We start from the raw sequence: 14600 nt of genomic DNA, 5'->3' as shown, positions 1-14600 counted from the left end.
TTTTATTTAGCGCCGGAATAGTAAAGGAGTGACCTCCGATAATTGTTTTAATTTAGCACCGGAATAGTAAAATAGGGATTCACTTGTATATGTCGTGATTGTTACTGAGAGTCATCTCTCTTCAACCGCAGCTGACTGCTCCTGTCTCCTGCCAGGTTCATCCATCCAGTCCTCCTCTCAACAGGTACGTGAAAGGGTCCGTAGCCCGAAATCCTTGCTTTTGGCATCCTGCGGTCTCCGGGAGAATTTCAACGACCTTTTCTTCTTTACCATACACTCTCAGCGCGGGCTTTTTGAATCGACGTAAATGCAGTTAACGTGATATCGGCGACGGTACTATGCGCACGGACATTTTATAAATACGCAACGCGTAAGGCTATCTCATCAAGCTTTTAAGTGCATAATTTTTATGTTCGACATTTCGCACCCCATTGGCCTCTAAGGAAAATAAAAACAAACTGCTCACCTTCGCAATATAATCTTACCATTTAATCGAACAATAAAAATCTATTCGTAATTTTTCTACTTGATCATTTAATCATCGGGCTGTGTCACCCTCTGTTTCCACCTTGTTGCCGTACAATTCAGCTGCACAGACCGCACCGAATTATCACTGATAGTGTTTAAAAGATCTGTAAACGTTAAAAGAAAATCACTCTGTATAGTATATTAGCTTGTGTACGATGTAGTCTGCAAATTTCTTTTCACACGTTTGCAGAGTCGGCGCTATCCTCTGAACGTGGTACCCTCAGTTCGACTAACGTGCCCGGCGGTGCATTCCACTGAAATGCAAAGGTGAGTTTGTAGCTTCTGTTGCAATGCACCATTGTAGGTTACTACACTGTTAGCAGCCACTTAACTAACAGCTGGGTATGCTTTCACCTATGTGCCACATTCAGTGTTGCGTACATCATAGCATTGTTCGTGCACTCTAAACAGGAATACGCCTGTATGGGAACAAAGCTCCTTTCATACGCTGTCCTTCGATGCACGCAAATATCAAACGGGAACGCGGCACTACTTTCCTAAAGGATGCTGGAAAGAAATTTATTAATGCTCAGCATGCTTAATGTTTCCTGTCACGTTTCGAAAAAATTTGTTCACATATAAGTTCTCGACTAGTGAGTGGTTTCAGCCATTTAAAGACTTGATCCGTGGCGGCGGCTGCGGGTCTGAAGGTCACGAGTTCGATGCCGCTTGCTGTACAGATTCAGTACACCTTGAAGAGCCTGAGATCGAATTCAGTCCGGAGCTCTCCCTTACAGCGCTCCTCGCCCATGTGTCGCTTCGGGACTTAAACACTGCATATACCAAAGTCGTTCAGGAGCAACATCTGTGTTGCATGTCTTTGGCACTTAATTTGCATTCGTGTAATAGGTTCTGTTTCTGAAGTTAAATAACATTAAACCAAGTCATTGACGCATGTATAAATGCTTCAGGGTTCGTGTTTCAATGCAGAAGAGCGACCTTAGGCCTCACTCGCTATCATTTAACTCACTTCTAAATCACACTCAGGAATAAACCTGGATAATAGTAACGACCAGTCTGTCTTAGTAAGCGTGCACTCTATCTGCACTGTTTATGCAGTGTAATCGGGCTGTATACACTGTATACATGTAGGTCGTGAGCAGTATGAGAAAGTTTCAGCATTCATTTTATTCCTTACTCCATAATATGCGTGGCAAGCAGACCTTTTCTGTTAAGCGAGTTTTCATCTTTGGCTATAATATCTAAACATTTACCAGATTTACCGTAGAGGTAACCAGAAATTCACAATTCTTGTGCATAAAATTTCTTGCTTCTCATTTTTGTCAACTACTGAACACAGCACACATGACCGCGTTATGTGATGTTGGTAGTAAAACTGGTTAGGGTGTCCAAAGAGAAATGGGCAGTCACTGCACCTTTTCTCAACACCCAACTTATAAATTACTTATACGGAGGCCCCGTAGATGTACAGAGGTGGTCAAAGGTTCCCAAGCCACAGGGTCTACTTTGAACACCCTGCTTAACACCGCTGTGAATCTAACAACGTTGTGAAGGCGAGAATGATGGTTCTCCTACTCCGTATAGATATTGTTTATTACTTATTGTAATACCCACAGCCCCACAAGTGGCATTACAGTGGGGGGAGTAACACGTCATACAAACGAAAAAAAGGTAACAAAGTGCAGCACATACAATGCAACCATGATGCAACAATAATACAGCCTAAAACAGCATTCACAGAGATGAAGAGAATAAATCACCTGGCGTAATTAATACCACTTCTTCAGAGAGCCGGTTCCAATCTCTTATAGACCACGGGAAAAAAGCATATTTGTACATCTCTGATTTACAGTTAATTTCTTTAACTTTTAATCGATGGACACAACGTAGCGAAATATAGTTTGGTGAATGGATGTACAGGTCACGGTTTATGCCAGTATTGGAATAGTAAATACTATGAAAAAATTTTAACCTCAAACACGACGACGTAAATGCCCAGCCATGTGGCTCAAAAGCAGACCATGTGGCCTGGAAACTTAAGACCAACCATACGAATATACATAGAGTGGAGTACAGGTGCTTCTACGGGCAATTGGCAGGAATGCGTAGCTTTTGCTGCAGCAATGTTCTTCTCAGTGCTTCGTGTTCTAATAATCCTCATTTCACACTCGACGACTAGGCCGTGTCCAGGGAAGACTTCAGCAGCCGAGAAGCACTTGCAACAGCGACAGCCGGTGCGCAGTGTGCAGAAGAGTGCGAGCAAGTTCCTTCCGCCAGCAGTCCATCCATCTCGACGAACCCCACAAGCCCGATGAAGGCGCACGAGTGCCTCACATTAAATAAATGAATAAATAGACCAATCTTAGCATAATAAACGGCATGCTAAATGGCCTGTAATAGTGAATATTGGTTTTGACATTATGACAGCCAAAACCCATCATCCAAAAGGAGCCGTGGTAATCTGAGAACACTAACTAGATGTGTTCACGGCTCATGATAGCCTGAAATTGCCCATTTTCCTGCACAACTGCAGTATTCACTAATGCCACCTCGAATAAAAAATATGGAGGATACTGCGTTACCGGGCCTGCAGCACACACAGCGTCAGTGCCAGATAATTTTTTTCTAGTATCCTCAGCACAAAACTACCTTTCGAAAGCCTTCGTTCGTCCAATTCTACGCGGTTTTGCCACCACGGATGCTGGATAGATATGGCGCACACAAGAATGCAGTCCAGTCAACGAGGCAGTGGTTCGGAATGTGCTCTTAAACATCGCTGAAACTCCATACCGCCTAGCTTTGCTCCTGCGCATGCTGGGCAGTTTCAATTTTTGAGTCTACATGTTGGATTTGGGGGAATATGGTGAAATATTGAAAGCATACAGTCTCCAGTGATCGCCACGTAAGGTTTAGCATGCCGCAGCGGCATTTGGACCCCTGGGGACACCTTGGGTGCATAAACGTACGTACGCTGACATCGCACAGCACACTGGCGCCTCTTGAGCTTCGCTTCCAACGAAATACGGTGGCTGCGGCAGAGATCAAACCAGCGACCTTAAGATCACCAGCACATGTAGTCAAAACTTTTACCCACACTAGGTGGGTCCACCTAGTTGTACAACATTGATGCTGCAACACTGGGCACCTGTGAAGAATGCCCATTTGAGATCATGGCCACTCGTCCAAGATGTCCTTTATTTTAATGAAACCGCTCTCCCAGAGTATGTCGTAGGGAACCTTCCCTACGCGGCGTGCAGTGTATAAGTGTTCTACCCTGTATGTGGAGCTCCTATTTTCAATTGCCATGAGAATAAACAGTTAAGCTTCCTCAAGCTCAGCCCGTCTCTGCTTAGGGGATTGTCATCGAGATGACCAATGAACCCCAGGTGGTCGAAATTACCGCAGCCCTTCATTACAGCGTCTCTCATAGCTTGAGTCTCTTTGGGGCTTTAAACCCCATAAACCAACCAACCAAATCCAAACCGCCCGATGTGTCAGCCGGTGAACGCTACTCCATGGTTGCACTGTGGCACGCGTACAAGTTCATCCAGTGGTGGGCAAATAAGCTCTTGCTCAGTCACAATCAACGATGCAGAGAGTTTATATTTGCAGCTACGCAACTGTGGGACACAAAAGCGGCCGACTGCACTAAATGCGCCTGTTTGGCTCCAAATGGTAAGATTACTCCATCGAAGCCGCTCTCTGTGGTTGTAATAAAAGTGTTTGGTTTAAATGTCCCAAAGCGACTAAGGCTATGAGAGACGCCGTAGTGGAGGGCCCCGGAAATTTCGACCACCTGGGGTTCTTTAACGTGCACTGACATCACACAGTACACGGGCCTCTAGAATATCTCCTCGAAAGAAATTCAATCACCGCGGCCGGGATCAAACCCGCGTCTTTCGGGTCAGCAGCCGAGCACCATAACCACTGAGCCACCGCGGCGGCGTAATAAAAGTGTTTTACAAGAGGGGGACAGAGGGTGTATAGCAGAATAGTTTGTACCAATGAACGTGCACAGAACAATAACTCTTCTAGAGTTTTTGCTAAGCGTATGCACACTGGTTCAAGAAGGCACGTAGGCGGGCTGGCTCTTGAAATACTTGACACTTCGATGTACCCACCCCCTGAAGGCCATCACAAGACCGGGTGACACATACGCCAAGACGGCGCGCCCTGCAGCAGCCGGGGTTTCTTCCGCCTTTGGCCAGTCCCTTCGTCGCCAGCCCGCCGGCCACTTCCAACAATTTTGTGCACAGTTCAGTGGCACAGCGCCTGCCACTATGCGAACCCTCACGCACGCATCTACGCATGACGCTCCTTCCTGTAGCTGTCGTTTGGCCTTTGCTCTTCGTCTTCCAGACGTTGCTCGGCTGGCCTCCACGCTACAGAGCACAGTCCTGCAGTGTGTTTCGCCCATATGCGGAGCTGATCGGTGGGGAGGCAAGACAACCTACTACAAGACCTCCGAGTCATGACAGGCTCGATATCAATGGTGTGGAGTGACTGCACTTCACAACTGCGCGCAACAGCTGCAAGCAGCATCTTTGTAATGTCATATGCGGGACCGTCAGACCAACCGCATTTGGTAGCCAACATTTTGTGCACTCGTGCGAGAAAGCGACACCAACGGTTTAACAAAGCTGTAGATGTGCTCGCCGCCATTCAAAATTTCCTTTCAGACCCTAAACGGCTGCCGCCCTAAGCTCTTTCTCATGATCAATATTTCTCTGCAACGAAAGCTATCCTAAACATGGCGCGTTTAGCCCCGTTGCCTCTAGGTTACCGATCTCACAGTATTTGTTTAGTGTACTTGAATTTACAAATCCTAATTACTTCCATTATTTTTCCTAATATTATTAGTATGATTATTACCATTATTTTTTTTTCGATATTTATTTCATTGCTTCACATTGTGAGCACATGTCAGTCGCCGCCTGTGTCTTGGCCAATCTCCGCAGTGGGTATGTGCCATTATTTTGAGGACAACAACAACAACACTGCTGTGAGCACAAGGCTGCTCGCAAACACAAGAGGTAGGCTTCCGACCCAACCGTGCCTAGTCACGCCATCGCAGCTGCGTGAACAGCTTTTCGCCGAGCTGTTTGCGCGAAGCAATACCTTAGTCGATGCATTTTTTTTTTGCTGCGTAAAGAGAGTACACACGCATCCATACAAAAAAAGAAAAGCAGGCGTTTTATTTTCTGAGAGTAGTGTGATTTCTTCAGTGGTGGCAGCATTAGACGACAAGAACGCACCCTCTACTTCTTCCCTGAAAGGCGACCAAAACGAGAATTCAAGAAGCAATAAAAAAGCACAAAATCTGTCAAACGGAACAAAGAATACCACTCCCAGAACAGCTTCATGTCAAGAAAGCCATTATGAAAATGATAGAATAGCTGTGCATGCACTAGTAATGACTGCTACAGCCTTATGTACTGCACAGTGCCATTATATGTGCTGTAATAATTATCCAATTAACAGTCACCACAAACTACCCGTACCAAACAGTGTTTAGTGTTTTAGGCAACCCTGACACTTCAACTGTGTTCCTCTTGGCCATTGTGACTCACTGCTTGAGGTGAATCCACCGCGGTGGCTGTGTTTGCGTGTTCGACTGCTGATCAGTACGACGCAGGTTCAGTCCCTGCCACTGAGGCCGCGCTTCGATTGAGGCGGAATACAAGAGACTCCGTATGCTGTACGCTGTCAGTGGTCGTTCCCCGGTGGGCCAAATTAATTACATTTATTAACCCGAAAATAATGCGCAAAGGAGTCTCTTCCTGGTTCCCTTCACTCGCTCCTCAATTTCATTGCCACACGGATTACTTCAGGCGTCCATCCAGCGCGTATATTTTTGCGAGCCGCTTGCTTCATCACCTCGCTTGCTACTTCAGCAGTTACCGACAGATTGCTAGCCCTTGGCATATTCAGCACACTATCCGAACTGCGTCAAGCACACCTCACTTCCGAATACGCAGGTCCCACGCGATCCAAGACAGATAGGGCAATCCTGCACCCTACGAAGATCAACGCCTAACCCCTTTACCGAGGACTCGAAAAAAAAATTCGCTGTGGCTTAGCTTGCTTAAGCCCGGTAATTGCGAAAGTAATATCCGTACCTACACCATGGTTCAGCTAGTAGTGTAGCTGGTGGTGGTGCTTGTGGTTAGACTTGTGGTGATGCATCGGTTATACAATCCAATCCAATCCAATCCAATGTAACGTAATCTAATGTAATGTAATGTAATCTAATCTAATGTAATCTAACCTAATATAATGTAATCTAATCTAAAGTAATCTAATGTAATCTAATTTAATCTAATGGAATGGAATCTAATCTAATGAAATTCAATCCAATCCAATCTAATCTAATCCAATTTAATCTAATCTGATCTAACCTAATGAAACCTAATCAAATCCAATCTAATTAAAACTAATCTAAGGCCGCCGGTGGTGGCACCGCCACTACTCGCAGACGGCGCGAGATGGTCGCCCAGATCTTCGGCGTGACGTCACACAGAGGTCATGCGAAATGTCATTTCATGTGCACCGCCGCACGGCAAAGGCTTGAAAGTGCAAGTAGTAAAGCTTTCGCTTTAAAACTTTTTCCTCGAAGTACACAGAATGCTCACTGTCAAACCCCTACCTATGAAACCCCCGGCGGTGGCTCAGTGGTTACGGCGCTCGGCTGCTGACCCGGAAGACGCGGGTTCGATCCCGGCCGCGGCTGCTGAATTTCGGTGAAGGCGAAATTCTAGAGAAAGAGGGGTGCCGTAGTGGAGGTCTCCGGAATAATTTTGACCACCTGGATATCTTTAACATGCACTGACATCGCACAGCACACGGGCGCCTCTTGCGTTTCGCCTCCATCGAAACGCGGGCACCGCGGTTGGGTTCGAACCCGTGTACCCCAGCTCGGTAGACGAGCGCCTTACCACTGAGCCACCGCGCTTGGTAAAGTGCATATTGCGCCATTTCTTTTCCTCCAAAACCAAAAATGCCTGTGTACTGTGCGATGTCAGTGAACGTTAAAGAACAACGGGTGGCCGAAATTATTCCGGAGCACCCCCCCCCCACACACACACACACCGCCTCACTATGGCACCCCTTTCTTCTTTTCTCTCTCCCAGTTCAGATGTCCACCGAGATGCGACAGTTAGTGCGCCGTTTCCTTGCCTTTAAATAAAAAATCGTAGGTCTCGTGACCAATGACGAGTGAGTGAGTGAGTGAAAACTTTATTGTATCTTTCAAGGGATTTGCGGTTGTGAAGTCTCCGTCGTCTTCTCTGGCGCTGGCGACTTGAGGCTTCTCGTCAGCAAGGGTGGGCCCCTATTCCAAGGCTCCACTGAGGCGTGCTGCATCAGTCGCGTGCTGCACTAAGGCCCTTTGGGTCGCGAGCTCGCCGCTGGTGAGCCGACTCTCCCATTGCTCTGCACTCGGGTGTTCGTGTTGGTGGAATGCCTTGTTGCGTTCGCATTCTCACGTGATATGATAAAGTGTAGGTGTGGCATCGCACCAAGGGCAGGTAGCTCTGTATTGTGTCGGGAACATCTTATTAAGTATGTGTAGGTTAGGAAAGGAGTTGGTCTGTAATCTGCGCCAGCCGGTCGCTTCCTCCTTTGTTAGGGCTTTGTGTGGCGGTGGATATCTAATTCTAGCTCCCCTATGCAAGTGCAAGGTCTCTGTGTATCCCCCCTCGCAAGCCTGTAGGCGGAGCTCCGGAGCATTTGACTGCCCTGCTCGGAATGCGTTACCTCGAGCTAGGCTGTCTGCCCTTTCGTTCCCCACTATGCCCGCGTGGCCCGGGATCCAGATTAGGTTATGCCTGGGTTTCTCCTCGGCGGAGGTTACCCCGCTGAGTATTTTAAGGGCTGTTCTGCTGATCCTGCCCCTCGTGTAGTTCCTACACGTCTCCTTCGAGTCCGTCAGTATGTTGAGAGATCGGCCCGTTCTGTAGCCTTCTGCTGCCGCCAGCGCAACGGCAATCTCTTCGGCCTCCGCTGTGCCGGCGACCTTTGCCGTGGCACACGTGATCATGTTGCCTTCCTTGTTTACCACTACCATCGCGGCTACGCGTTCTCTCTCGCGCGGATATACGGCAGCGTCCATGTATACGGTGTTGTCGAACTAGGCTAGCGTTCTCTCCACGTACTCGGCCCTCGCTTTTCAATGACGAAGATATCGACGCCAGAGGGAGCACTTGACCAGTGAGCGGAGAGCAGGGAGAGCGCGTGCGTGTGCGTGAGTGGCTCTGTTGACGTGGCCTTGCGCCGAACACGACGTGTCTCCGGGTTCATTGCAAGAGATGCAGATTGTCCAGTGTCCATGACCCAGACAAGGTCTTCATGAAAAGGCTCAGTAGGGGACTCCTTGAAGTTATCGTCGGCAGTTTGGAGTCCTTCTGGCATTTTCCTCGAACAATCGCCACCGTCAGCTAGTTTCCACAGCGGCGGCCTGTCCGGGCGATCGACACGTCATAGCATAAGGTGAGGCCTGTGGTCCACTAATACAATGCGAAGCGATGGCGTCTCCGAGGACTGCGAGCGTAGTCAGGTGTAATCTTTTAACCAGACAAGGTTTCGGCTGGTAATGGAACTTCTGGGCATCTTCGCAGCGGTCGTAGCGTTCTACGTTCGGCAGTCGAAGCGTTCTCTGCTCTGCCATCGCAAACTGTAAGCGTTCCCTGTCGGTTTTGTCGCTGGACTGCCTGCATTCGAGGCTTTCCCAATGAATTAGCGTTTGCGTGCTGGAGCCGATTTCCCATTTCTAGGCGATCTGTAACTACATACGAACCTAACTGCCTGCTTGTTCCAAGCTCTTGAGTTTCCAAACGGCTTCGTCCGAAGCGTAGCGTCCTGGAAGACTGCCTCGGGACACAGCAAGTCTACCTCGCAGAAGGCCTTTGAGCCACACTCTTTGCTACACTGGTGATTCGCTGGCTGAGGTAAACCCACCACTGTGGCTTTGTGTTAGCATATTCGACTGCTGAGCAGGACGACGCAGGTTCAGTTCCTGCCACGGCGGCCGCGTTTCGATTCGGGCGCAGTGCCGAAGACGCCGTATGCTGTGGGCTGTCAGTGCTCGTTAAAGAATGCACAGAAGGGGCACTATGATTGCATTTATTTACCCGATATTAATCAAATGCCCGTATTTCTTCCTCTTTATTATAGCTCCTCTGTTCCTTTGCTACATTAGTGCGGGATTAGTTCAGGGGTCATCCCTGAACGCGTACTTTGCGCGAATCGCTTGCTGTTCTTTTTATTCTGCAGGAACCTCTTCTCGCTTTCTTGAATGCCAGTTCAGCACGTGTTTAAGACACAACCGAGTTTCTGTGTGTGCATTTTTTCCTGCCGTTTGGATGGCACAGATGAGGCAACTTGATTTTTTTGTGGCAACCGCATTTTGATGGAGGCGAAATGGACGCCCGTGTCCCGGTAGTACTTAATCGTACCTCATAGTGCATGTGTCGCTACCGAATATTAAATCCGACATATTTTTTAAAGCATGAAATGCTTTTATCTCCCGTTGTCGGCAGTGTGGTGGTCACGCCGAGACCGAAATCCAACATCCGGGCACTGAATTTCACTCATCCGGGCACTGAAACCAGAACATCCGGGCACCGTACGAGATTTAACGAGATTTTACGAGACTCTCGAAGCCCTCCTACAGGACCAGCATACAAGCGCCGGTAGCTTCGCACCGAACGGGTGGTGGCGTTCCTCCCTTCGTGTACGGTGCGGTTTGGGTGTCCATCGAGATGACAGATAATAGACAGTTTTATTATTGCGGGCTTTGCGTAATTGCGTGCATAGCGGAATAGCGGGTCCAGAATGCGCATGCGCAGAACGCTAACGGGGAAATAGCGTTAGCGTACGCACGCAATTTTCAGAATTTACCGTTGCGGCAGTTGCGGCTTTTGCGCCCTTAGTGCGGAAACATGGCTGCGTCCTTTCAAGCGACAGCCGCACGCTTCAGCCGATTCAGCAGCTCTTGCAATTCCGGTCGGCATGTTTACCGGCAACTACTGGTGTTTTTGCTTTTCGCTATGACTTACCTTGCTTCGACGATAAAGTTTAAGCTGCAGTTCAGCCCAGTTTTTGAGATACGCTCTCGATTCTGGAGCGCACAAGCCTAATGGAACCTCAAGCTGCACTGCTACCGTCTGCAACGGCCCGAAACGCAGCAGAAACCTAGCAAAAACGTCTGGAACGAGACAAAAATAGATTTGGAGGTTTTTCGCGGTGTTTTATGGACTTGAATTATGTAAAGAGAGTTTATATTAAATTTTTCTCAAGTTTTTTAACGTTAGTCGTCATGTCATGGCAAATATTCTTGCTCTAACGGCTTGTAGTTAACATTGCCTTTACTAGATGGCGCCACTATTTTACGTTTTTATTTCATTTTATTTCGATTTCGGGGTCATTTTGCAGACGAAAATGAAAGCTGCACTAATTATTCGTTTAAAATATTCGGAAATATTATACTTTGGCAAGTTAGCGGCAATGTCGACCATTTTAGAAGGACCGTTGGCATCCATGTCAAGCAGATGGCGTTTAGCGTTTTTAAAACGCTACACTAAAACTGTCTGTGGGGATAAGTTGCTTGCGGCACGCTAACGTAATTTACCTTAGTTCTCCTATCACGCTAACGCTATACTAAAGCTCTCTAATTACTGCGCCATTTCCTTTCCTCAAAAAAATCTCTGCCTCTCCCGTAAACGACAGTAGAGTAAGCATGAAATGTTTACGGGCCTAATGTCATCTCGGTGGACACCCGAACCGCACCGTACAGGAAGGGAGGAACGCCACCACCCGTTCAGCGCAATGCCTTGCCCTTTGAACGCAGCGCTTCTCCCCCGGATCACGTATGACAACGAAGTGTAACGTGGCATTTATGTGCTTTTTGCACGCGTTATTAGAAATCGGAAATTATAATTCCGTGCATTATCAAACCCACAGCTCCACTGATATCTTGATAAACATTGAGAAGGCACTGGCAGCAGTTATTTTTTGTCTCATTTGGAGACCAACCGGCGCTTGCATGCCGGTCGCGTAGGGGGGCTTAGAGAGTCTCGTTAAATCTCGTTAAGTCTCGTACGGTGCCCGGATGTTCTCGTTTCAGAGCCCGGATGACTGAAATTCAGTGCCCGGATGAGTGGATTTCAGTGCCCGGACGACTGGAATTCAGTGCCCGGATGAGTGGATTTCAGTGCCCGGATGACTGGAATTCAGTGCCCGGATGAGTGGATTTCAGTGCCCGGATGATGGCTCTCGGTCTCGGCGTGACGTCACCACACTGCCGACAACGGGAGCTAAAAGCATTGCATGCTTAAAAAGTGAAAAGTGACAAAGGGAAGGACTGCGTCCCAATTCCGGTAATCAGGTTCGAGGTACATAGCAATCATATCTGACAGGGTGCGATGGAACCGCTTAGTAAGACCATTGGTCTGGAGGTGGTAGTTGGACGTCATCTTGTGAAGCGTAAAGAATCTTACAGAACTTCGGCAACAACGCTCGATAGGAACGTCCGGCCGCGGTCACTCAGAAGCACCTGAGGGGCGCCGTGGCGCAGTACGATGGACTGGAGAAAGAATGTGGCAACTTCGGGCGCCGATCCATCAGGCAAGGCTGCGGTCTCGGCGTAGCGTGTCAGATGGTCGACGGCAGTGAGTATCCAACGATTACCTCGCGTAGAGAGATGAAGCGGGCCATACAAGTCGATGCCGACGACGGCGAACAGCGTGGCGGGGCATGGTAGAGGCTGCAGATGTCCAGCATGACGTCGGCCATTTTCGGCGCTCACACAGCGGGCAAGATGCGACGTATTTAGCGACGCTGGAGGAAAGGCCAGGCCAGAAGAAGTGGCTCTTGACGCGCTGCATTACTATACAGTTCTGCATTATTATAAAAAATCTCTGCCTCTCCCGTAACCGAGAGTAGAGTAAGCATGAAATGTTTACGGGCCTAATGTCATCTCGGTGGACACCCGAACCGCACCGTACAGGAAGGGAGGAACGCCACCACCCGTTCAGCGCGATGCCTTGTCATTTGAAAGCAAGGTTTTTTGAGGAAAGGAAATGGCGCAGTAATTCTCTGCCATCTAGGTGGACACCCGAACCGCACCGTAAAGGAAGGGAGGAACGCCACCACCCGTTCGGCACGATGCCTTGCCCTTTGAACGCAGCGCTTCTCCCCCGGATCACGTTCGACAACGAAGTGCAACATGCAATTTATGTGGTTTTTGCACGCGTTATTAGAAATCGGAAATTATAATTCCGTGCGTTATCAAACCCACAGCTCCACTGATATCTTGATAAACATTGAGAAGGCACTGGCAGCAGTTATTTTTTGTCTCGTTTGGAGACCAACCAGCGCTTGCATGCCGGTCGCGTAGGATGGCTTACGGAGTCTCGTTAAATCTCGCTAAGTCTCGTACGGTGCCCGGATGTTCTCGTTTCAGAGCCCGGATGACTGGAATTCAGTGCCCGGATGAGTGGATTTCAGTGCCCGGATGACTGGATTTCAGTGCCCGGATGACTGGATTTCAGTGCCCGGATGACTGGAATTCAGTGCCCGGATGACTGGATTTCAGTGCCCGGATGACTGGATTTCAGTGCCCGGATGACTGGATTTCAGTGCCCGGATGATGGCTCTCGGTCTCGGCGTGACGTCACCACACTGCCGACAACGGGGGCTAAAAGCATTTCATGCTTAAAAGGTTGTGTTCAAAGGGCAAGGCGGCGCGCCGAACGGGTGGTGGCGTTGCTCCCTTCTTGTACGGTGCGATTCGGGCGTCCACCGAGATGACAGAGAATTACTGCGTAATTTCCACTCCTCAAAAAGCGTTGCGTTCAAAGGGCAAGGCCTCGCGCCGAACGCGTGGTGGCGTTACGTGGACTGCCTGGCAGCGCTACAACACGCTGTCGCGTTCCACTCCTAAAGGCGAAGCTTAAGCGTCATTAATTAGCAGTTAAATAGTATGTCATTAATCAGTGTTTAATCACCAATTAGTCATTTGTCATTACTTCGTCATCAAATATGTGTGACGTAATCTAGTGGTGACGTCACCAGTGTCACATAGGCCAAGTGGTGCGGAAAACGCTTTCGCCTCCACGCACTTTAGACAGTTTCCAACGCGTTGCATATACATTATTGTCAGTCCTGCGTCTCGTCGTGTCTGCGTACGCTTCGTGTTATGCCCGTAAACATTTTATGCTTTACTCTTGGTTACGGGAGAGGCAGACATTTTTTTTTATCTCATTACCACGGCAGTCGGTTTCTTCATGGAGCATCCCAAATATATGTGCGCATTTTTTCCTCCAACGGGGGACCGCGTACAGGGAACCTGTGCTGTCCAGCCTGGGCTGTGGATAAGCTGTGTCAGATGTTTACCGAGAAGCGACGTTACTGCGCCGTTTCCTTTCCTCAAAAAAAAAAAAGTATAGCAGAGGTCTCGTGAGCAATGACGAAGAACAGTTGCCGCCTGTGTCTTGGCCAATCCCCCGCAGTGGGTACGCGCCATTATCTAGAGGACAACAACAACAACAACCCTTGCACCTTTCTACGCCTTGCTGGCAGGAGCACTGCTGCTGCCGCCGTGGCAAGAGGAGTACGAGCCAAGATTACGTAACCGGAAACATGGGGTCAGCAGACGCCAGGCAGCTGTCCCTCCGCATTTCAGCGTCCAACCAACCGAAGCGCGTTTCTATTGCGTTCTCAATGGCATTTCTGGAATTACAGGCTTAGGTGTGGAAGTCGCTGCCTCGCGCTCGTAATCCACGCCGAAGAGTGCGTCACAGACCTTCAGTAATGTGTTCGCGCCGGAGCCGAGGGCACGTCGCAGACGTTCTATATACATGGCGTGCCGGTACACAACCGTTGTAGCGGAATAGGTGGAAGCATAGAACGCTTCGCAGAAGAGCCGCTGTATTTGCAGGACTCGTGCGGTGCAATCCAGGAAAGATTATGCCCACTTAGCAGCGACGTTGTTCACCGGCCTTAGAGCTGCTGTCGTCAGCCTCCTCGCCTCTATGTGCGGCTGCATGCAACCGCCGTTGCTGATCAGATGGGGCGCTTGGTTCTTCTATTCCCAAACCCTTCCACATTTATAA

At 48.8% G+C, this 14600-nt stretch overlaps 2 protein-coding genes across 5 annotated transcripts in view; both read left to right on the top strand.

The window, feature by feature from the left end:
* The window catches only part of LOC149347763 (uncharacterized), a 220076-nt gene that overhangs the window by 21438 nt on the left and 184038 nt on the right, over positions 1-14600 (top strand). The window lies entirely within an intron of this gene.
* Positions 1-14600, top strand: part of LOC149347770 (uncharacterized) — a 39001-nt gene that overhangs the window by 11695 nt on the left and 12706 nt on the right. Inside the window, exon 5 of the mRNA XM_089586039.1 lies at positions 132-184. Within this exon, the coding sequence (XP_089442165.1) occupies positions 132-184 (53 nt within the window). The remainder of the gene's footprint in view (positions 1-131; positions 185-14600) is intronic.

Source organism: Amblyomma mixtum, chromosome 4 (assembly GCF_055824585.1).
Source record: "Amblyomma mixtum isolate Tamu chromosome 4, ASM5582458v1, whole genome shotgun sequence".
NCBI classification, from domain to species: domain Eukaryota; kingdom Metazoa; phylum Arthropoda; class Arachnida; order Ixodida; family Ixodidae; genus Amblyomma; species Amblyomma mixtum.
This window is presented reverse-complemented; position numbering and strand designations above follow the sequence as displayed.